The sequence below is a fragment of the Nerophis lumbriciformis genome, linkage group LG26, assembly GCF_033978685.3.
Source record: "Nerophis lumbriciformis linkage group LG26, RoL_Nlum_v2.1, whole genome shotgun sequence".
Lineage (NCBI taxonomy): Eukaryota > Metazoa > Chordata > Actinopteri > Syngnathiformes > Syngnathidae > Nerophis > Nerophis lumbriciformis.
This window is the reverse complement of record NC_084573.2, coordinates 18,942,732-18,967,922: the sequence shown is the minus strand read 5'-3', so window position 1 is coordinate 18,967,922 and position 25,191 is coordinate 18,942,732. Positions and strand designations below refer to the sequence as shown.

General features: G+C 38.7%; 1 protein-coding gene across 2 annotated transcripts in view; it reads left to right on the top strand.

Annotated features, from left to right (window-relative positions):
* Positions 1-24,448, top strand: part of fndc1 (fibronectin type III domain containing 1) — a 76,592-nt gene extending 52,144 nt beyond the window's left edge. For both annotated transcript variants that reach the window (XM_061987271.2, XM_061987270.2), the window contains exons 18-22: positions 9,953-10,032; positions 10,217-10,246; positions 16,582-16,743; positions 21,210-21,332; positions 24,232-24,448. In XM_061987271.2, coding sequence (XP_061843255.2) covers positions 9,953-10,032; positions 10,217-10,246; positions 16,582-16,743; positions 21,210-21,332; positions 24,232-24,347 — 511 coding nt within the window. In that variant the 3' untranslated portion in view covers positions 24,348-24,448. The remainder of the gene's footprint in view (positions 1-9,952; positions 10,033-10,216; positions 10,247-16,581; positions 16,744-21,209; positions 21,333-24,231) is intronic.
* Positions 24,449-25,191: the final 743 nt, after the last annotated feature.

Below are 25,191 nucleotides of genomic sequence, written 5' to 3'. Positions count from 1 at the left end.
GTGTGTGTGTGTGTGTGTATATATATGTATTTATATATATATATATATTAATATACTGTATATATATGTTAATATACTGTATATATATGTTATATACTTATTGGGAAATTGTGTTAGATGTAAATATAAACGGAATACAATGATTTGCAAATCCTTTTCAACCCATATTCAATTGAATGCACTGTAAAGACAAGATATTTTATGTTCAAACTTATACTTTTTTTTTTGCAAATAATTAACTTAGAATTTCATGGCTGCAACACGTGCCAAAGTAGTTGGGAAAGGGCATGTTCACCACTGTGTTACATGGCCTTTCCTTTTAACAACACTCAGTAAACGTTTGGGAACTGAGGAGACACATTTTTTAAGCTTCTCAGGTGGAATTATTTCCCATTCTTGCTTGATGTACAGCTTAAGTTGTTCAACAGTCCGGGGGTCTCCGTTGTGGTATTTTAGGCTTCATAATGCACCACACATTTTCAATGGGAGACAGGTCTGGACTACAGGCAGGCCAGTCTAGTACCCGCACTCTTTTACTATGAAGCCACGTTGATGTAACACGTGGCTTGGCATTGTCTTGCTGAAATAAGCAGGGGCGTCCATGGTAACGTTGCTTGGATGGCAACATATGTTGCTCCAAAACCTGTATGTACCTTTCAGCATTAATGGCCCCTTCACAGATGTGTAAGTTACCCATGTCTTGGGCACTAATACACCCCCATACCATCACAGATGCTGGCTTTTCAACTTTTCGCCTATAACAATCCGGATGGTTCTTTTCCTCTTTGGTCCGGAGGACACAACGTCTACAGTTTCCAAAAACAATTTGAAATGTGGACTTGTCAGACCACAGAACACTTTTCCACTTTGTATCAGTCCATCTTAGATATGCTCAGGCCCAGCGAAGCCGACGGCGTTTCTGGGTGTTGTTGATAAACGGTTTTTGCTTTGCAAAGGAGAGTTTTATCTTGCACTTACAGATGTAGCGACCAACTGTAGTTACTCACAGTGGGTTTCTGAAGTGTTCCTGAGCCCATGTGGTGATATCCTTTACACACTGATGTCACTTGTTGATGCAGTACAGCCTGAGGGATCGAAGGTCACAGGCTTAGCTGCTTACGTGCAGTGATTTCTCCAGATTCTCTGAACCCTTTGATGATATTACGGACCGTAGGTAGAGAAATCCCTAAATTCCTTGCAATAGCTGGTTTGAGAAAGGTTTTTCTTAAACTGTTCAACAATTTGTTCACGCATTTGTTGACAAAGTGGTGACCCTCACCCCATCCTTATTTGTGAATGACTGAGCATTTCATAGAATCTACTTTTATACCCAATCATGGCACCCACCTGTTCCCAATTTGCCTGTTCACCTGTGGGATGTTCCAAATAAGTGTTTGAGGAGCATTCCTCAACTCTATCAGTATTTATTGCCACCTTTCCCAACTTCTTTGTCACGTGTTGCTGGCATCAAATTCTAAAGTTAATGATTATTTGCCAAAAAAAAACAATGTTTATCAGTTTGAACATCAAATATGTTGTCTTTGTAGCATATTCAACCTATGGGTTGAAAATGATTTGCAAATCATTGTATTCCGTTTATATTTACATATAACACAATTTCCCAACTCATATGGAAACGGGGTTTGTATATGTATATGTGTATCTATGAATATACATTAGTATGTATGACTCAATCAAATATAATAGAATAGAATAGAATAGAATAGAAAGTACTTTATCTATCCCTGGGGGAAATTCAGCACCACAGTTCGCTCACAATAGACAAGAATAATAATAAATAATATAATATATATAATATATTATATATATTATATTTAAATAATATAAATATATTCTACATATACTACATATATTTTACGGTATATTAAATTTATTCAGGATAGTCCCTTTCGTTTTCAAAATGGGTCCGATGAATAAAACCATTAAGTATTTCATAGATGAACTAATTAATAATCGTTAAAACATGTATATTTGTGTTTATAACCGGCATACTAATGAGTATGCATGTCAGAAACATGCTATATAAATGATTAATTTGGTATTTACTATCCATCCATCTATTTCCTACCGCTTAATCTCTTTGGTATTTACTACTCTTTACCTAATGTTGTATTAATGTATTAATTAGTTTAATTAATTAATGTATTAATGAGTACAACATTATATGCTTTATGAATCGTCAACTCAGTATTTACCAATGTGTTATTAATGCTAAATAAATTGTACTTACAGAAATATAATTGTGCATTATCAGATTAATGAATTTACACATTAATTTTTTTATTTATTAGGAATACAAAACGTGGATTTATTTTGCATTGAATTACATATCACAGGTGTCTCACCTGTGCCTGTCTGACAACTGAGCACCTGCTGTAGAATTAACATGCTCCAGTCTGTGCTTTTAATGTTACTTTTTACAAGCTTTTTTAAGGGCTCTCCTTAGTAACCAATGTGTATCCAAGCTGGCTTGTCTGTGTTGGATACGGTTGCTCATGCGATGGTCGGTGGGTCACAGTTGGTATTTGTTAATACTTTATTCTCCTTCTGGTTGTCAGACATACACACACTCACCATATGTAGACACTCTGATGTGGACATGTTTCCACAAGGTGTTCTCCTCATTAGATTAAGTCATACGTGGATCACGTGTCACCATGCAGAATTTGCAGAATAAGCTATTTCTAACACCACAAGGCGGTTAAATTAATCACAACACAACTACGTAATAACACAATTCCATCTTGGACTACTCAGCTATGAGTAGTTAGATCAGGCTGTTATGAGGGAGGTTTGGAGCTGATGTTGCCATAGCAGAAGTTTTATCAGAATATGATAGCATGTCTTCTTAAAACAAAAGCAATGAACGGAACTCAAGGTTTTTCATGGAAAAAACATGCATCAACTTCCAAGTTAGTTATTGAAGTGCCCTTTTCCAAATATTTATATTGGCTCTCTACTATACACATTTTGTGAAATGTATTTATTTATGAAAACATTTAAGGATGGGAGGTCCATCATGGTAGTTTGGTTTTACTGTGCTTAATAAACAAAAAATACAATCTAGCGTGAGTACTGTAAAAAAAAAAACATTTTTAACATTCAAAGACATAACAGTCGGCATCTCAGCTTTGTGCTAGAGGTGACAAAGCAGGTAGCTATAAGCATTAATATAATGTCATATATAGGGCTGGGTATCATGTTCAATTTTTCACATCGAATCAATTTCGATTCATAAGGTTGTAACTCAATAAGATTCGAGATATACTTAAATATTGAAAGTGTCTTGTACTTGTAATGCAACATTCTATTACTACAAATTGCATTATTGTATTCAGTGTTTCCCCCAGAAAATTTGTTAGTTAAGGTGGTGACTCTTCAGGGAGAGGGGACCGGGGAAGGGGTTAGGTGGGTGTAAGGATCGGTGTAACTCGGCCTGTCGCCATCACGTCTACACCTCGTCGCTGCCACCACAGCCTGGGGGGGGCAATAGACTACAGACTGTGGTGAAGTAGGCTGGCTTTGTCGTGTGAAGAAGCCTACAACTTTTGGTTGTGTTTTCCGCTCCATTTGCTGAATGGCAATATACGATATATATCTTGATATTTTTTCCGTAAAGTAAAAACAAAACAGTACTATTTACCTGAAATACTAAGTATGTTATTATTATGACTTAGTAAGTCAAAATAATGACAAAATAATAACTTACTAAGTCAAATGAATGACTTACTGTAAGTAAGCGTTTGCAATAAGCGTTTGGAAAAAAAGAGTTAAGAGTTACATGCTGACATATGCTCAACTCATCATGCTTAATTTATTACAGCATTTGCGAAGCCTGTAGTTGATTTTTATTATGTAAATGTTATATTTTTATCAACATGTGATAGCAGGGACACTGCCATTCAAAACTAGGCTGCTACATTACTAATGATTAATGTAACTATAGCTGAAAAAATAGTACCATAGCAATAGGAGAGACTATTCATCCCTGAACACCATGGAGTTGATGTAGGCTTTATGTTGCAGTTACATTATTATATCAACTATCAGAGACAGCTTCAGGAAACTCTTCATTTAACATAATGTCGGTTTTTGCTGCTTTAACACAGCTCAATCAACACAGAAAAAGGTAAAGTGATATAACTTAGTTGTTAACTGTAGGTCAATAATGCTTGTCTTTCTCTCAGACAGACAGGGCTTTGCTGTCCGTAATGCACACAACGCACACAACGCACAGTGAGCTAACGTTACGCTAAAAGCTAATTAGCCTTCACCTGAAGGACTGCGAGCGAGCTGAGCTGCCGTTTATGTTTCTGGAACGTCAATGATGTTACTAGTAGTTGACTGGGAGGTGTTTATTATAATTTGGGGAGAGCCCGCTGCCTTATCTGCTCACTCCACCACAGGAGCATTGGCTCCAAGCGCTCTGAATACGCACTGCTGATTAGCTGTTACCGCTCTGCGTGTAACCAATCAGATGGTTCTGTGGGTGGGACAATGCTGGGTGCTGCAGAGACATACTGACAAAGGCAGAGGCAGAACTAAGCGGAGCAGCTTGTTAAGACTTTAGTTTAGGCGGTGGCTCTTTGTTGTTAAGGCGGCCACCTTAACAACAAAGCGCTGCGGGAAACCCTGGTATTGTTTCTTCAAGTGCAAAATGAGAACATAAATGTGTACGCTACAGTATTCTCCTGGGACTCCTTTTTGGTTAGCGCAGTCAGACAGGATATAACGCACAGCGATTTTATTGTGAAGGCCAGAAGTATGCACTTGGTTTTTCTGGCGCACTGACAACAGTGCTGCGTGCAGAGAGATTAAGATGTGGACAAAAGTACCTCCCAAGTGCAGCTGCCATCAGTTCTTCCGTGGTGGTCTTACAAAACTCTCAGTTACAAATATAATCAATAATAATAACCGTTAATGTCAGATGTTTACGTTCCATGATCAGTACGTAGCGAACAAGCTGCTTGAATCCGGGTAAAGTAGTGATGGCTTCGATGACCTTATATTGTCATCGAATCGATTATTTTACCCAGTCCTGATCATGTAACATATTTAGTAAAACCTCTTTCATTATTTTACTTAAGCGCTGTCCTAACCCTCCCTCATAATGTTCTAATGGTGTAGTGTGGGCTAGGGAAGGGCATAATGGCCTCAATGTATTTATTTATTTATTTATTTATTTATTTATGTATTTATTTGACAAGGACAGTACAATTAAACATTGCTACCCACAGGTAACCGTTGTCAAAGTACATAGGACTTCTAGCCACAGGCTAATTTGCAACCCTTGTCCCTGGTTAGGCTTCTAAAAAAAAAAAGTTTAAAAAATATACAAAAGGATTAAGACAAGTACAAAAATAAAAACACATTGAAAATAATTGGCCCTGTTTGTCCATACTACACGCAGTTCTAGTGCTCACACTTCTGATTTTCCTTAAGCCACTTTTTCAGTTTTGTGAAGAAAAGTTTAATGTCCGACTGTGACTTTAACTCCAGTGGCAAATAGTTCCACAGATGTGAGGCTTTCACTGAGAACGCAGACTGACCCAGAGTCGTCCGGCACCTTTTCACTCTACAGCTCCCACCGACTGCAGCTCCAGTCTGCACACCTTCACTACTGTACCTTTGTATTTCTTTACACATCACATCAGGGGCTAATACATCTTGACACGTAAAAATAGCTTTTAAAAATGAGAACTTTATAAAATTATCAAAACTCATCAAGTTGTATTTTTGAGTAATATGGCAGTAATGATGCTTCATTGGTTTTTGATCAAATGTCTAGTGTTTATTTGTCCGATTCTATGTCGCAATGTACAAACCCCGTTTCCATATGAGTTGGGAAATTGTGTTAGATGTAAATATAAACGGAATACAATGATTTGCAAATCCTTTTCAACCCATATTCAATTGAATGCACTACAAAGACAAGATATTTGATGTTCAAAATCATAAACTTTATTTTTTTTTGCAAATAATAATTAACTTAGAATTTCATGGCTGCAACACGTGCCAAAGTAGTTGGGAAAGGGCATGTTCACCACTGTGTTACATGGCCTTTCGTTTTAACAACACTCAGTAAACGTTTGGGAACTGAGGAGACACATTTTTTAAGCTTCTCAGGTGGAATTCTTTCCCATTCTTGCTTGATGTACAGCTTAAGTTGTTCAACAGTCCGGGGGTCTCCGTTGTGGAATTTTAGGCTTCATAATGCGCCACACATTTTCAATGGGAGACAGGTCTGGACTACAGGCAGGCCAGTCTAGTACCCGCACTCTTTTACTATGAAGCCACGTTGATGTAACACATGGCTTGGCATTGTCTTGCTGAAATAAGCAGGGGCGTCCATGGTAACGTTGCTTGGATGGCAACATATGTTGCTCCAAAACCTGTATGTACCTTTCAGCATTAATGGCGCCTTCACAGATGTGTAAGTTACCCATGTCTTAGGCACTAATACACCCCCATACCATCACAGATGCTGGCTTTTCAACTTTGCGCCTATAACAATCCGGATGGTTCTTTTCCTCTTTGGTCCGGAGGACACGACGTCCACAGTTTCCAAAAACTATTTGAAATGTGGACTCGTCAGACCACAGAACACTTTTCCACTTTGTATCAGTCCATCTTAGATGAGCTCAGGCCCAGCGAAGCCGACGGCGTTTCTGGGTGTTGTTGATAAACGGTTTTTGCCTTGCATGGGAGAGTTTTAACTTGCACTTACAGATGTAGCGACCAACTGTAGTTACTGACAGTGGGTTTCTGAAGTGTTCCTGAGCCCATGTGGTGATATCCATAACACACTGATGTCACTTGTTGATGCAGTACAGCCTGAGAGATCGAAGGTCACAGGCTTAGCTGCTTACGTGCAGTGATTTCTCCAGATTCTCTGAACCCTTTGATGATATTACGGACCGTAGATGGTGAAATCCCTAAATTCCTTGCAATAGCTGGTTGAGAAAGGTTTTTCTTAAACTGTTCAACAATTTGCTCACGCATTTGTTGATGAAGTGGTGACCCTCGCCCCATCCTTGTTTGTGAATGACTTAGCATTTCATGGAATCTACTTTTATACCCAATCATGGCACCCACCTGTTCCCAATTTGCCTGTTCACCTGTGGGATGTTCCAAATAAGTGTTTGATGAGCATTCCTCAACTTTATCAGTATTTATTGCCACCTTTCCCAACTTCTTTGTCACGTGTTGCTGGCATCAAATTCTAAAGTTAATGATTATTTGCAAAAAAAAAAAAGTATCAGTTTGAACATCAAATATGTTGTCTTTGTTGCATATTCAACTGAATATGGGTTGAAAATGATTTGCAAATCATTGTATTCCATTTATATTTACATCTAGCACAATTTCCCAACTCATATGGAAACGGGGTTTGTATATTGCAGGCTCTTGCGATAATATATAAACCGATACATTATTTGATCTGGAAATAATATTATAGTTATTTTAAAACGGTTTACAAAGGCTCCTAATTAGGCTGATGACATATTACGTAATTTCCGGTTGTATTATTTTCTCAAAATTATTATAATCTATTTGCTAATTTACTGTTAATATCTGGTTACTTTCTGTTGTAACATGGTTCTACATACACTTCTGTTAAACTGTACTTAACAATTATTATTCTGTTGTTTGGTTACTTTACATATGTTTTTGGCCATAGGGCAAATTTGGGTATTGCTCCAATACCAAGTAGTGGTATTGGATCATATTAATGCTGATACTTCAAATTGTCAAAATCATTGAATAGTTAAATTTGTATTCACAATTATAATCAGACAAAAACGCAGGATAGCGGTGTAACAATATCCATTGCTGCCATGCAGGATTGCTGACTTAAAAGTAGCGTTGCACTGTGGAGGGACTTTAGTTGCTAGAGAGGATGCAACATTGTTTTGGGACACAGCTAGAATGTGTCATCAACATGCATTATCACCAACGTTCCCTCTAAGGTGCGCGCCTGCACAATTGCGCACTGCTCACGCGTCCTCTGCGCACAGCAAATTAATGCCGCGCAGAAAATCAAAAATCCCATCTGAACTTTAAATAAAATAAACACATTACAATTTATTCTGTATGATTTTGCAATGCAACTCTATGAGTGACAAGTGACAACAAGAGTGGCCCCAATGAATAAAACAATTTTTGTCAACACTTTACGGACAGGAATTCCATCAATCACTTTATTGAGCAAAACTGTTTGTAACCACACCAAAAACATGAGTAAAAAAAAATGTATCTATAAAAACTGGTCATTTTCTGCCATACAAACCAGGCTTAAACCAACTTTGTCATTCGTCGTTTCAACAGAAGCCGCTCGCTCTGTCTCACCTGCACCAACACACGCACTCATGGCACTTAGCCAGTGTTGCGTTTATGGTCACACAAAAAGTTGGACAACCCCAACGCCACACAATGTGTAAATGCCAGGTTGTAACACTCTGACTCCTCAATCAGATGTGTGCTTATTTTACTGCCATTTATTAAGAATGTTAATCTAAGGATATTATTCATGAAATATTGTCACTAGATTTCATAAATGCTAATAAAAAGATGTATTTTACAGACAGAAAGTTAAAGGAACTAAATGTAATCTCTGAAAGGGGTAACATTTCTTTTAAAGGCAGGACCCGCAGCCAGACATACAATACTAGCACATAGGTCATGAAAAACATGTTTTTTTGTTATTGTCATTGTAAGAGGGCAAAATCACTTAAATCAGAAAATTATTTTAATAAAATATTTAAATTGTTATGATGTCAGGTTTGGGACAGGTGTGACGCTGGTGTGGCCACAGTGTGCATGTCTGATGTTGCCCGCATGTGCTCCACTGAATGCTCAGGGAGTTTGTGCGTTTGCTCACAAACATTAAAAATTAGAGGGAACATTGACTATCACGATATAACAATAGTATTAAAAATCCCTTTCGTTAGCCAAATTTTTATAAATTATATTGTATATCGTCTATATCGCGCAACCCTACTGTGGGCCAATGATAAACGAGTTGCTGGCCCACAAATGGCCCCTAGACCAGACTTTGGGCAGCCCTGCCTTTGTACTGTACTGTATTTTTCTCACCAACTGCATTTTAGTAACATCAGGTGTATTGGCAAGTGTCCAGAAAAGCTTTCTTTTTCTCTAATGAAAGAAAACTGAAAGTGAAAATCATGCACTCAGTTTGACTGTGTTATTTTCTAGTATTTGTTTTCTGGTTCAAATGTTCTTTCATGACATCATCTACTTCTGCATCTGCTTTCCTTTCCTCTGCTCCCCTCTGTCCACTCGTTGTCGCTGGTGACATACACTGTATATTTTGGTCACTGTTGTTATGTGGCTGTGGTGATTGGATCCAGGAGGCTTGGCGGTGAAGGCTCTTGGCTAACAAACAGCTGAGACCATGAACTGACTGTACGTGACCTTGCACGTTGCTCGCATGAATGGACTGACGCTGCTCCTCCTCTAAGTCGTGCTCTTCCGATAATTCCTCCACCACCCGGAGGCAAAGTCGACTAAGCCCTACATGTCTCTCTGCTTTACCCTCTGATGTGAAAGCTGGCTTCTCACAGCGAATACATTCCTCTTTTGAGGGATCTTCCAAATTATGAGTCGCCGTCAGTGTTCATCAGCTCCATACTTTTACGTTTTCCACATGCTTGTCTCTTTCATTTTCATCCTTCCTTGCTATCGCCTAATCGCCACTTTGTCCCTTCAGCACATTCCCGCCAACATATCCGCTGCGCCCACTTTGGAACCGTACGAATAGAAAACAGATTTTAGTCCGGAATCAGGTCGAGCAAAGCCTGCTCAGTCATCTGCGAGAGTCATTAGCATTACCCCCTCTTTCACAGAGCTGCAACAGAATGATGGTAAATCCCTTTTGAGATCATTCAGTCCTGGTTTGTTTTTTTTGCAGGTACTACTTCAAAGTCCAGGCCAAGAATGTGTTTGGGTTGGGTCCGGTCAGCGATACACTCACCTATGTCACTGAATCAGGTGAGCAAATGGCAGTTCAACCTTTGAGAAATAGAGTTGTTTATTTGGCCGCAAAGTAATAATAATCCAATAAAAATTATCGATCCTTGAAGAAGTTGGCGCAGGCCAACAATGTATTTGTAGATCAGGTGAACAAATTAAACTAAACGTCTGTGTACTTTTCCTTCCACATTTTTTGTTTTAGACGATCCTCTTCTCATCGAAAGGCCGCCTGGTAAGTTTGTATACAGTAGATTGGCTATATGTCGTATTGAAACATCTGCTGAGTCATACTAGCGATACATGTGTACTGTGCAAACTGTAACTCATCCTTTTACAATGTAACCTCAATTTACGAACTTAATTGGTTCTGAACAGGGTTCATAAATAGAAAAGTTTTTTATATTGAAACAATAGTTCTGTAAATATGAATAATGGGTTCCAGCATCGACAAAAGTCTGTATTTTAGTAAACGTTTGTATACTTTAAAAACAATATAAAGCGCTATAGTGTACTGTATATCAAACAAACATAACAAGGAGATGATGGATCAACTTTCTATTTAATAACAAAGTCGGAAAACTGTCCGTCTTCTAATGCAGCCGCCACACACACTGTCACTAGCACTGTTGTGCACTCAGTTTGAAATCACCAAACTTCTTAACTTGAACAGCCAGGTTGCTACAATGCTTAAGAATAAAAAATAAAATCCACTCTATCTTGTTGGTTAATCCTCTTTGTGTAAAAGTGGGCGAGGAGAGCCAATGACGACAACGCTGTGGATACATCCTGCATTTTTCAAACCACATATCGTTTGTCCATTGCATATTTTAGCAAAACTCGAAAAATACTGTAAAAAGGTTAAAAAAAACTTTAAAAACACACAAAGTAGCAATTAGGACAGTAGCTAAGAGCTGCACTGTTCTGCTAACTGAGTTTAATAACCCCGCCCACAATGGCTGCCTGCAGGCACACTATAGCTGTGTCCCAATTCGGCGGCTGCATCCTTCCAAGGACCCAGCTCATGCGGTCGAGGAAGTGTGGGTCCTGGAGAGAGTCCTCCAGCCGCAGCTGGAGCGATGTTATTAGGACAGTCTAGCCTTTGCAACACTTCCTGTTTGTGTCACATGTTCACATCCTGCTGCTTGCAGTCCGGTCCACAAAGTGGAGAAAAGAAAAGCTAGACCTAACAAAATATTAAATTATGAAGCAAAAGTAGTTTTGTATGTGTGTTGCTGTTGCCAGATTTATCTTTCGCCCAAAGAGAAATTGTATATTTTTAAACATAGTGAAGTACTTTATACTGTACGTAACCTAATTTGTGAAGCACTCGGGTCAGCTTTGTTGTTTTCAAAATTTGCTTTAAATATGCTGTAGATTTCATTAATAAGAAGTCTTTAGATAGCTGCTTGTTATGTATTACATTTTTAATTTATTTATGCATTAATTCATTTTTATTAACTGGAGGGACCATGATTTTCTCTATGAAGCAAATAAAATAATTTCAATGTTATTATTCTTATTTAATAGTTATAAAGTAGTTTATGGACAAATATGTGATGATTGCTGTATGTAAATGTGATATCTAATACAACCATCAGCTTTGCAAACTCACTTGATGGTGGTGTACATGTACCCTTAGAAACAAGATGATCTTCCTTTCTTCTTGGAATCCTTACAGTAACCTCACACAATACTACTCGGATATAATTGTCAACATGTTTTAAAGTAATAGGGAATAGAAATGTCTTCTGTAAAAGCCCAGATTATTTTTTAATTAATTCTAAATAGTGCCATGGGGTTTTTTTTATCTTGTTGTAATTGTTTGTACTTTCAACTGTACTTGTAAATATTACGTGGAATATGATTTGGAAGGGCCTTATATTTCACGAGGCACAAAGTGGATAGGTAACAGGTATGATTTGGAAACACTGACAATATTCTATTTGGAATAGTTGCACTCAAGGCAGGAAGTTAATCACAACAGCGGTATTTTCAGCACTTTATGTATTAATTTCTGCAGTTAGAAAAATAGCTTTCAGATGATCAGCCAAACGTGCATATACTGTACTTATGTCCATCTATTTTTGCTCTGTTGTCCTTGACATTTTCTTAAGTGTCCATTTCCTTTTTGATCGCCGTAAACAGAACAGGAGAACAAACGTAAACACAAGATCACATTAACAGTGAATTAAACATATTTGCCAATTAAATAAAAACGTACATAGCATCTACAAACAAACAACTAAAATTATTTAAAATGTACAAATAGTTCGAAAGATCAATTATTAGAGTCACACATTAATAGGACATACAGTATATTGAGACATAAGTCAAGCTATTTAGGTGTAAAAATTTGAAGAAAATATGTCAGGTTTTACTTCCAAACATTGAAAAAAGCTCCGGGACGAAGCCGCCTGCAATGCCCGAATATGTGGCTCTCTCTTGGGGTAAAGAGAGGAGCGAAGAGCATGGAGGTCGCTCAACATTACGATAGTCTAGGTCTCGTATTTTAACACAAATTTATATGACTACTGTCACCCCAACTTTACATGTCTGGTTTTAGATGTTTTAAATGAATAAATAAAGCTATACCTACATTTTAAAGTCTCTCTTTTTGCGCCACATAGCGCTGGACGTTGAAAATATTTTTTAATAACTGGGCGCATAAAGAATCTTGCGATATGAAAGGACACATCACATGAACACTTGTTGCTAATGGACACATTTGTCGGCTGGTTTCGAAGGACACTTGGAGCTTTTTTTTTTAAATGGTACATCATTCGCACACCGCAATGACATCAGTGCCCCACACATGCGCACTGCGAAGGACGCAGCCGTCAAACTGAATTCAAACTTTCGTACAATAAAGTGTATTTCTATCCGATTTGCGGTTCGTAAGTCGAAACGTTTGTATACTGAAGTAAATCGATTGTTTCACTGTATATGCAACCATATTTTACGGTGGCCAAGAAAGGTCACAACAAATGCAAATGCTAAGCCACAACACAGCAACTTTCCGCTACAGCACGATTGCAAAAGCCACAACACATACAAATGCCACAACACAACAACTTTAAGTGACAACAGAAGTGACGGACACAACGGAATTGACGGTGGACCAAGTTTAGCCGACGGTCCAAGTGGCAGAGGCGGAAAATTGAAAATGTTTTAATGAGCAAAGTTGGAAAAGTAAGTGATAGTAAGTTACAGGGCCGGCCCGTGGCATAGGCCGTATAGGCAAATGCTAAGGGCGCCGTCCATCAGGGGGCGCCATGCCAGTGCCACAAATGTTGGAGAGAAAAAAAAAAAAAAAAAGTTGTTACTATTATTTCTAAATACAAAAAAATAATCTCACGTTAATTAAAATGCAAAGTAAAGCCTATTTAATAGAAATATTATTTGTTACATCTCCGGGTTGGGGAGGAGATCTTGCCCCAAGTGGAGGAGTTCAAGTACCTCGGAGTCTTGTTCACGAGTGAGGGAAGAGTGGATCGTGAGATCGACAGGCGGATCGGTGCGGCGTCTTCAGTAATGCGGACGCTGTATCGATCCGTTGTGGTGAAGAAGGAGCTGAGCCGGAAGGCAAAGCTCTCAATTTACCGGTCGATCTACGTTCCCATCCTCACCTATGGTCATGAGCTTTGGGTTATGACCGAAAGGACAAGATCACGGGTACAAGCGGCCGAAATGAGTTTCCTCCGCCGGGTGGCGGGGCTCTCCCTTAGAGATAGGGTGAGAAGCTCTGTCATCCGGGGGGAGCTCAAAGTAAAGCCGCTGCTCCTCCGCATCGAGAGGAGCCAGATGAGGTGGTTCGGTCATCTGGTCAGGATGCCACCTGAGCGCCTCCCTAAGGAGGTGTTTAGGGCATGTCCGACCGGTAGGAGGCCACGGGGAAGACCCAGGACACGTTGGGAAGACTATGTCTCCCGGCTGGCCTGGGAACGCCTCGGGATCCCCCGGGAGGAGCTGGACGAAGTGGCTGGGGAGAGGGAAGTCTGGGCTTCCCTGCTTAGGCTGCTGCCCCCGCGACCCGACCTCGGATAAGCGGAAGAAGATGGATGGATGGATGGATTATTTGTTACAACATTACGCCCCCCCTCCTCCCCCCGCACGGTGCGCCCCCTCCCTTCCCGTATTATGACTCTTTTTGGACGTCACCACATCAAAAAATCAACACAAGATGTCAAAACGGCCAAAACTGTCAGGTGCCCAGGGAAGAAAAAAGAGAAAAGAAGAGGAGGAGAAACGAGAAAAGACAGAGGTAGCAGGTAGGTAACGTTAGCCTACATGAAATGATTTGTCTGTTACAGAATGTGATAGTAACCTGGCTTTTTAGCATTAAGCTAATGTTACATGATTCGGCAATTGCTAATCAATAAATAGCTAGTTCTGTTTTAACGTCGGGTTAATATTGTGGAGGGGGCTAAATTGTTATGGAAAATAATAATGTAACGTTAGGTAATTACAGTACTCCCACCTTACATTCCTCAGGGACATTTGTATTAGATCTTTTAAGCAGGTGTTTTTTGTTTACATTATTGCCTTCTGGTTAGCTAATGTTTGCCCTGCAGGTAATAGTCACTTTTCCACCCCTTTATATATTAGGTATAGTTGTAAGTAAAAAAAAAAGGTCAAAGACAAAGCTATTCGGGTTCTTGTGAGTATATACACTTCACTGCCGATGTGGGGGGGGGCGCCACCTAAAATCTTGCCTAGGGCGCCAGATTGGTTAGGGCCGGGCCTGGTAAGTTATTTTGATAAATTTCACTTTCTGACCATCATGAATCATTAATAATATATGTCAGAAAAATTGTATTTAAATTATCAAAAAACTTTCCGTTCTGAGTTCTCAATGAACAGACAAGAAGCGGTCTTTGTTGCACCAAGCCAAACGCTTGGAAGATTCCGCTGTGGACGATGGAATGAGACGGGAGGGGTCATCCATTGTCCTTGAAAACCTGCCCAAGCTGAATCCAGGACGAACCCAAGCCTGAGGGATCTTCTTCTTTTGTCTTCAATGTGACCGACAACAATGACTGTTTACATACTCCCCATTCCTGCTGAGACAGGTGTTGTTGCGTAAACATTGAAATCTCTAAATAAAAGAGGAGACGATAACCTTCTTCGTCAGAGCGTGGTGCAGGACTGTGCAGAGAGTGCAGTGGCCATGTCTTTCCTCAATTGAGTCCAAATTGAATTCTGTCTCTGTTTGATTCCTTGCCTTTTTGTCTTGTTTAATAGATGTCCTGTGTTTGAACGTGACAATATACTTTTCAAAAATATTTTTGAAAAGTATATTTTTCAAAAATATATTTTTTCTCTGCTTTAGCCACTTGTTCCGTCAGCAAAAGTTGGTCCGCTGTCACTTCCGTTGGCTTTAGTTGGCTTTCGTGGTTTAAAGTTTAAAGTTGTTGTGTTGTGGCGTTTGCAATTGTTGTGACCTTTCCCGGCCAGCATAATATTGGAAAGTGGACACCATGCTATTCCCCAATCGAACCCTGTACGATTGCATTACAAGACAAGTACCGTATTTTTCGGAGTATAAGTCGCACCGGAGTATAAGTCGCACCTGCTGAAAATGCACAATACAGAAGGAAAAAAACATATATAATTCGCACTGGAGCCCGGCCAAACTATGAAAAAAAACTGCGACTTATAGTCCGAAAAATAAGGTACTAATGCAGCAACAAAACAAAAATGACGAGAAGTTTTTCATTATATTGTTATCAGTGACAGAGCAGGAACGGTCTAGGATTATGTTTGCTGTAAAATTTCACAGTGTGTGAGGGGAGGGGCAGCCCTGCATACAACATGAGGAAAAAAATGCTGCCATAAAAACATTATGAAGTATAAAAAAAAAATATTCAGCAGTAAAAGAAAATTTTCAAGTAAATCATTGAGTGGCTGATAACACTAGTGATTGTATTGCAATGCAATGTGATTTACCACAATTGTAGTGGCTCTGGTGCTCAGGCCTGATGGACACCATCATCAAAGGTATTACATTGCCATATTTTGAAATGAGCAAAAATGTAAATAATATTTAATAGGGAAAAATATATTCACTGGCATAAACCTTTTGAAAAGCTTGCTAAAATAATCCCGTTGAAGGGGCTGTTTGCAAACTTTACGCGGATGCCTAGAGGGTGCTAACTTTCCATTGTATTTCAAGCATTATATCCCGCCCTCTTACAAATTTTAGCACATAATGATGTAACAACACCCGTACGTAATCTGTGTACGAGCCCCAATAGCTTTGGGTGTTGTTAGCTAATGATAGCGATTTGGATAGCAAACAGCTATCATTGTTTGTATATTCTATCATAACAATAACATGACTGCAACTTGTTAGTTGCTTCTCTGGCTGTAAAAAAGTATATGTGCTGTTTTTAGTTTGAAAAATGTAACAGCCTTTTTTGGGTTCAAATCAATGAAAATATTGATAAAAGTGACATTATTTCAAACATCAATGGCTTTCGGACTCACCCCTGAGGGACACCAGCAGTGAACCTACCTGCGTATGTGTGACATGTTTACACCTTCTCATCCAATCTATTGCTTTTGCAGGTGGAGAACCAATATGGGTCCCCTTTTCTTTCCGCTATAACCCTGCCCACAGCTCATGTAAGGGCAGCCAGTACGTCAAACGGACGTGGTACAGGAAGTTTGTGGGTGTAGTTTTGTGCAACTCTCTGCGATACAAGATCTTCATGGGAGACGGCCTTCGAGGTAAGTTGATGATGATCTCGATATTCAACATAGCAACATTTCTACTACCAACAATGTTAATGACAGTCACATATTGTAAAATATAAAAAGGGATTATAGGCAAAACGTATGTCTATGCTTATAAATCAGTCTGCTTGCTCTGTTAAATTTTACAGATGTTAGTGGTCATGGTAAAGACTAGCCCCAAGCAGAGGGAGGAAACATATCTCTATAAACAATAAAACAATGAAAGCAAATTTAATGTAATTTCAACTAATCCAATCCGTTTTGGAAAACGTCTTGTTTCTAATTCTTAGCCTAAGGAAACAATTGAAAAGTCAGCAGAAAGTGAACAGTCGGCCAGTCGTGGTCAAAAGTTTACATACACTTGTAAAGAACACATTGTCATGGCTGTCTTGAGTTTCCAATAATTTTTACAACTCTTATTTTTTAAATTTCTACAACTCTTTTTTTTTTTGTGATAGAGTGACTGGAGCACATACTTGTTTGTCACAAAAAACATTCATGAAGTTTGGTTATTTTATGAATTTATTATGGGTCTACTGAAAATGTGACCAAATCTGCTGGGTTAAAGGCCTCACCTTTTCTCCTCCGAACATATTGCTGGGTATTGTGGCCAAACAGCTCAATTTTTGTTTCATCTGACATCACATGGACAAAGATAAGACCTTCTGGAGGAAAGTTCTGTGTGTCAGATGAAACAAAAATTGAGCTGTTTGGCCACAGCACCCAGCAATATGTTTGGAGGAGAAAAGGTGAGGCCTTTATACCCAGGAATACCAGAGGTGGGACCAAGTCATTGCTTTGCAAGTCACAAGTAAGTCTCAAGTCTTTACCCTCAAGTCTCGAGTCAAGTCCCGAGTCAAGACAGGGCAAGTCCGAGTCAAGTCCAAAGTCAAGACTGGAAAGTCTCAAGTCAAGTCCCAAGTCCTGCATTTTGAGTTTCGAGTCCTTTCAAGTCATTTAACCACAGACTAATATATTTACACAGATTGTGTATGCTTTTAAAACGCTGTATTTATTTATTAAAACAAGTGCATTTGAAATTGCAGGGGAAAAGATAGTGCTGACATTGCACTTCAAAATAGCACTATTAACCAGTCATTTTAAACATGTAACTCATTCCTTTACAGAATAAACACATTTGAAAAAAACAAGTGCAACTGTACTTATTTGCACAAAAGTGTTAACATTGTATTTCCATGGCATATTGCATTGTAACTAGTTCCACAGCAGTTTCTATCCTGTTCTTACCTTATCTCATCTCATACTGTATGTGTGTTTATGTCTGCGTACACATGAAAAACATAACAAATATATGAACATAACAATGAACAGAGTTGTACTTTTTAGATGTCAGGACCCTATGCAATATGTACACATATTCTTAATATAGTATACATTTTAACTGACCTTTATTTGACTATGTTTGTCTTTTTGTAGGTGGCTAAAATACGCGGTGCTGCTGACTGCCGTCTAACGTTACGTTACTGTGTGTGATACATTGACTAACGTAATGTTACTGTGTGTGATACATTGACTAACGTAATGTTACTGTGTGTGATACATTGACTAACGTTACGTTACTGTGTGTGATACATTGACTAACGTAACGTTATGTATAGGTACCTCATGAAACCCTGCTTAAAAAAAAATCACTTGACAAAAAGTATGAATAAGGTAGCAAACTGCAGTGGACGCAACAGATTGCCGTGTTTGCAATTACGTTATAACCATAGACATCTTATAAGTAGACGCAGCATTGGTTGCTGTGACGTGAGCAATTTGCCCGCCATCTTGAAGTGCTGATGAGGGGCCGGCGAGCAGCCTAAACTGACAGTTGAAAGGTAGAAAACAAAGATGGTGTTCAGCGTTTTCCTGCTCAAATGAGCGGACTGTTGAAAATAGGAATCGGGGGATTACTTTTCACAAGTAAGATTTAACATTAACGTACTATTGGTTGTATTTTATGAAAATAATATTACCACAGAGTTGAGAAGGATCAAAGATCTTCAATATTTGTATGTGAAAATCACAAAGAAATCTTCTGGGGGAGGATGACGCCCCTACAGGGGTTTGGTTTACAAACTTTCAGCCCCACCTAAAACAAAATTCACCAGCCACTACTGATTATGATGCATTCTCATTTTAGGCAAAGTATAAGACAATACTTTCTTAACAGTATAATTGTAACCAGGAATCAGTCTTCAAGTAACAATATTCAAATACTAACATTGTTGGGTTAAACAGAATTTGGTTTTATTCTGAATCCAGTGAAACAGATTGGTGGTTTTAGCTGATATGAAGACTTTCAGGTGTTTATATATGTTTAAGTATTTGGCAGACGCTTTTATCCAAAGCGACTTACATAAAATAATACATATAAAACAATCACTGCAAACATTATCATTTAAGGGAAGAATGTAATAGAAAATATCAATACAAAGTGTCAAGACAGAATAAACTCTCTGCTGCTGAAGCAACAGAGATACAGTCTATAGGTCCCTAAGATATATAGATATCTAATGTATTCATACATTGTTTATGTAGGATACACGCATATGTATATATAACCTAATCATATTGTTTCTTCAATTTAAAAATAGTTTACCGTTTTTTTTCCCCTTCTCTGGGATTATATTCCCAGTTTTGATCTCGGACGTCTGGTCACTTATAGCGTATAAGAATATTATATTACTGTTAAGCAAACTATGAATAATAAAACACGCCAAAACATGTGTCTGTTATCATAGCTACACGTATGACAAAAAGGGGGTGAAAATCAGTGGTATTCAGTGAGGTAAAATGAATTAAATGCGCTGACAGTTCATTGCTCCTGCCAAATGAATTGCACTGAGTGGAGCGGATCACCACTCCAAGATGGCGGCCCCGCGTCTCGTCTGCGCCAGTAGGCAGTAGCGCTCTATGCTGCGTCTACTTATAAGATGTCTATGGTTATAACGTTAGCAGTGAGTTTGCAGCCTCACTGATTTAACTACACAGCAAATAAAAGTCACGTTACTTAGCCAATAAACGTTATCTTACATTCAAAACTTACCCTTCTTTGTGCAACTTCAAATGTCGAACGAAGTTGGAAGTTGTTGCGTCTCCGTCTGTAATATTCGAACTGCGTGATTTGCATACGGCAATTCGTTTTTTGTTGACCAAGTCGTAGTTTTTATACCCGAACGAAACCAACTTTAACATAATTGTTTCTCACTGGCACGTTGTTGGACAACTCTTCCTCATTGGTTGTACTGCAATTTGATTGGATGAATGCTGTGTGATGAAAACAACGTAGATCTAATTTGATTGGCTGTTGTACTGACAGCACACCAGCTGACAGGAATAACACGCTGATAGACAGACGAAGAAAATGAAAAATACGGAGCGCTCCCAAATAACTTTTTAAGCTTTGGATTTTGGGGAAAGTGGCAAGTCATGTCAAGTCATGTCAAGTCAAAAGGCTCAAGTCCAAGTGAAGTCACAAGTCATTGATGTTAAAGTCTAAGTCGAGTTGCAAGTCTCTTTACATTTTGTCAAGTCGAGTCTAAAGTCATCAAATTCATGACTCGAGTCTGACTCGATTCTAAGTCATGTGACTCGAGTCCACACCTCTGAGGAATACCATGCCTACCGTCAAGCATGGTGGTAGTAGTATTATGCTCTGGGCCTGTTTTGCTGCCAATGGAACTGGTGCTTTACAGAGACTAAATGAGACAGGGAAAAAGGAGGATTACCTCCAAATTCTTCAGGACAACCTAAAATGTTGTTGGGTCTTGGGCGCAGTTGGGTGTTCCAACAGGACAATGACCCCAAACACATGTCAAAAGGGGTAACGGAATGGCCAAATCAGGCTAGAATTAAGGTTTTAGAATGGCCTTCCCAAAGTCCTGACTTAAACGTGTGGACAATGCTGAAGAAACAAGTCCATGTCAGAAAACCAACAAATTTAGCTGAACTGCACCAATTCTGTCAAGCGGAGTGGTCAAAAATTCAACCAGAAGCTTGTGGATGGCTACCAAAAGCGCCTTATTGCAGTAAAACTTGTCAAGGGACATGTAACCAAATATTAACATTGCTGTATGTATACTTTTGACCCAGCAGATTTGGTCACATTTTCAGTAGACCCATAATAAATTCATAAAAGAACCAAACTTCATGAATGTTTTTTGTGACAAACAAGTATGTGCTCCAATCACTCTATCACAAAAATATAAGAGTTGTAGAAATGATTGGAAACTCAAGACAGCCATGACATTATGTTCTTTACAAGTGTATGTAAACTTTTGACCACGACTGTATATACGTATACAAAGTTTTATTTTTAAAATAAAGTCCACCAGCCTTGAAATAAATTGATGAGGAATAAAACATAACATGCAGATGTTCTTTAAAAAAGCTTTCTTCAGTAGGAATACACAAACATAACAGAATATGACCTTTGCCCTCTTTATTCTCTGCAGAGCCCTTCTACAGTATAGGAGATACATTTGGGCAAGGAGAGGACCATTGCCAGTTTGTGGACTCCTACAGGGACGGCAGGACTGGCCCTGCATACCTCTCAAGTTTTCTTCCTTCAGCTCAAGGTAAGCAGCTCGAGGGGAACATGCTGCATTCATAGATATTATATCTGGATCTAATTTGGACTGTTTTCTATTTGTTTCACTGCTTTTTTTCCTGTTTTGCAATTATCTGCCTCTTCGTCAGCATTTCACGCCTTCATCATGAAGCGCGGTACTAGTCCCTGAGAATCAATCAGCAGTAAAACAAAACCACCTGCCTCAGGTTGGAATTAACGGAAACTGATGGAAATGACTGGAAATACAGCAATACCTCGTATTGTTCCCTGCTGTTCAGCATCATGGTCACTGATTGGCTCAGCCTCCGGCAGCATTACTATATTGGCTTAAAAAGAGTGTAAAGGTGACTAAAGGGTATCATTTTGTGTCAAAGGGGCTCATCCTCTTAGACACGAAATGCGTTTTTCTTTGTTTTTTACATTGAACAAATTAAACACAATGTCCTTGTGTGTTAATCATACTTGGCCAATGAAGCTGATTCTGATTTCGATAATGTTAAAACGTGTTTTTAAAAGGTAGTAAACAGGTTTGTTATGCCCTAGATATGGAAATTTTTTATTTATATTTTGAATTTCATGGAGATTAATTTATTGTGGCCATTTTCAGAACAGCTATAAACGAGGGACAACTTTCTTCCAAAATAAACCAACATCCAAGAAAATAGATTGATGGATAGCATATATCATATATGATATCAATTTGGGCTCTAAGCAGAATTTTTTTTGGAGCTCCCATTTCAAAAAAGTTTACACTTGTTTCATTATGAATGTTTTTAACCATATTTGAATTTAATTTGATGCATGTTTTGTACAAAATTTATTTTTGAGTAAGAAATTGTTATATTTTGGTGCAAAACAACAATATTAGCGTCATTAAAACATAAATGTATGTCCGAGCAGGATCCCAACTCAGAGCTATCTGCCTTACAAGACAAGCACTAATACTCTGCACCACAAAAGCCACTGGGAATATCGGAAAATTTGCCAATATATTCTTATCAGTGACGTAGCAGGAAGCGGCTAAGAACACATTTGCGGTAAAATGTCATGTGATACGCCCTGTCATTCATTAATTGACATTTTACATGCGCTTCTTCATGCAAAACGGGGCCCCTACGGATCGCAGGGTCCTTCATGGTGCATGCTCTATGTTTAGGTTGGGCCTTGAATTCCAAAATCCACAATGCACCCTTATTAAGGTGATATTCATCTGATTGCGTATTGGAGTTTTAGAATTAATTTTATACATGTTTTATATTGTTGTACATATGTTATAAAGACTAACTAGAAGAATCAGTTGACATATTTAAAAACATGATAAAATCATCAGGATACATAACTCTGGTGTCAACTAAACGGTTATGAGGGTCATATTTTCAGAAAGCTAATGATGAGGGGGCTGGACTTGTACCTTAAAATATATATATAATGCATAATATGTAATGGAAGACTTACATGTTTTTATCTCATCAAATGGACAATACTGTGTAGTAAAAAAAAATCATATTTTTATGCTAACCAAAGATTCTACATGTGACAGGAGCGCACTGCTGTGTTTAAGAACTGACTTTAAAAACATCAGTCTCAGATCTTCTGCATGACAGGTGTTTTCTGTTTTAGGGAACCTACTGTAAAAATAAAAATACAAAGATGCCATAGTGTTCTGCTGCTTTTAGAACGCTGATGTAGACCTTTTAGCATTTCTTATTCAATATAATTAGTAATCCATCCATCCATCCATTTTCTACCGCTTCATCCATCCATTTTCTACCGCTTGTCCCTTTCGGGGTCGCGGGGGGGGTGCTGGAGCCTATCTCAGCTGCATTTGGGCGGAAGGCGGCGTACACCCTGGATAAGTCGCCACCTTATCACAGGGCCAACACAGATAGACAGACAACATTCACACTCACATTCACACACTAGGGACCATTTAGTGTTGCCAATCAACCTATCCCCAAGTGCATGTTTTTGGTGGTGGGAGGAAGCCGGAGTACCCGGAGGGAACCCACACAAATTGTAAAAAATAAAAATAAAAATTTTAAAAGTGATATGTTCTGTTCAACCACTAATGGTAACATAATCCAGGTGGTATGTTGTTATAGTTTTTGGAACTTTAAGCAACTTGCAAACAGCCTCTTTAAGCTATCTTGGTGGCCATATATCAGGACTATTTAACTGGCGGCGCAGGAATGACACCATACCCCCCCAGTTCAGTTCTAAACTTGGGGAACAAACATTTTTGCAAAAAAATAAGAAGAAGACTAAAGTGCTCCTGTAATATAGAGGAACTTGGACCACTGTAAACACATTGGCAGATCCTTGCATTGACATTTTAACCTTGTTAGCAAACATAGAATATAGGGGTCCAAACTTGTGATTTACATAACTGAGGTGTTTCCTTTTTGGAAGTTATTTTCCGTGATATGATTTATGCAACTCAGGTGTAGCGTGTTTACTTCAATAGTAGTCAGTATTCTTTTGTTCAACGTCTTTAGTATGCTAGTGGTGTTCCTCAAGGTTCCATTTTAGGTCCTCTCTTTTTCATCGTTTGGGCTATTCAACTGGTGGAATGCTAGTTCAGTTAAAAAAACAACTTGTGAAAGAATAACATTTTTGCAGCAGATTCTTAAAAACACTAGAGTGCTCTCATAGAGAAGATCTTTTACTAGCTTTTTTTGCAGAAGGTCCTTAAAAACAGCAGAGCGCTGCTGTAACTCTGAAAAAAATGTCTACTGTAGAGGACGCTGGTTCTCTGGAATCTGCAAGATAAGACTGATAGTGAAGGGAGAAGTTCTTAGCTTTCTGGAAATAAGGACCCCAAACCATTTTAATGAATACCCCTGCCATATATGGTCTTGCATCATTTAGCTTGACGATGGTTACTAATTAACTTATGTCATTACCAGGATTTTACCGTGCCTACAGACAGCAGCCTGTCACCTTTGGAGTTATTGGCAGGAGGACATCCCACCCTTTCGTCGGCTGGTATGAATGTGGGGTGCCCATCCCTGGCAAGTGGTAACACGGGGGAGATGCTTGGGAGCTGGGGGGACACTACCAGCAGCTATACCCATGACAAAAAAAGACTTTTGCCTGCCGCCACTACAAAAAAAACCCACCACTTTAATCCCTCTTTAGCTTCACATAAAAAGAACATAATACTTTTATACAAGCCAGTGTATCTTCACAGTTTTAACATAAAGCAGTCTGTATATTAGGGGAAAAGCATGTGTTTTCTTGCTTTGTATAATTCTTGTCACCTAAACAAAAGATCCACACGTGGTGTTATTTATCTCTCATCAAAGCACATTCATAATAATAGGCAATTCACTAGTGTAAAGGTTTGTTAATTTTCAGTCTGAAAATTGATTTATTGTTTATTATTAGCGTCTGACAACTACTTTATTTGTACTACCATGTGTATGTTTTGAATGTATGCAGACCACATAACTGCTCAGGAGGTTAAATAAAGGGGCCTTGGAAACCACAGCAATGAAAGCCCATCATCATCGGACACCTTTTTTTAGTTTGTTAAAAGTTCTAGTTGATATATGAGAGATATGAGTCATGACATTTCCTTTAGCCAACTGGAGCAGTTAAAATTCAAAGTAAACATCGAAAGCAGCATATTGTGCGCAGATGCAGGAATGGTGAGAAAAAACAACAATACAGAACATTTCTTTATTTTGTACCCAGATTTAAAAGAAATCAAGTTACAGTCAGCTAAAAGAAACAGAAAAGTCTAAAGTAACAAATTAAAGGAAATACTTAGCTTGTGATGTGTTGCAGCCACCACTAACCTGGTGGAAAATACCAGTAAATGAAAGAAAAAGCCTTGTTTTATACTTGTTGCCAATTAAATCATT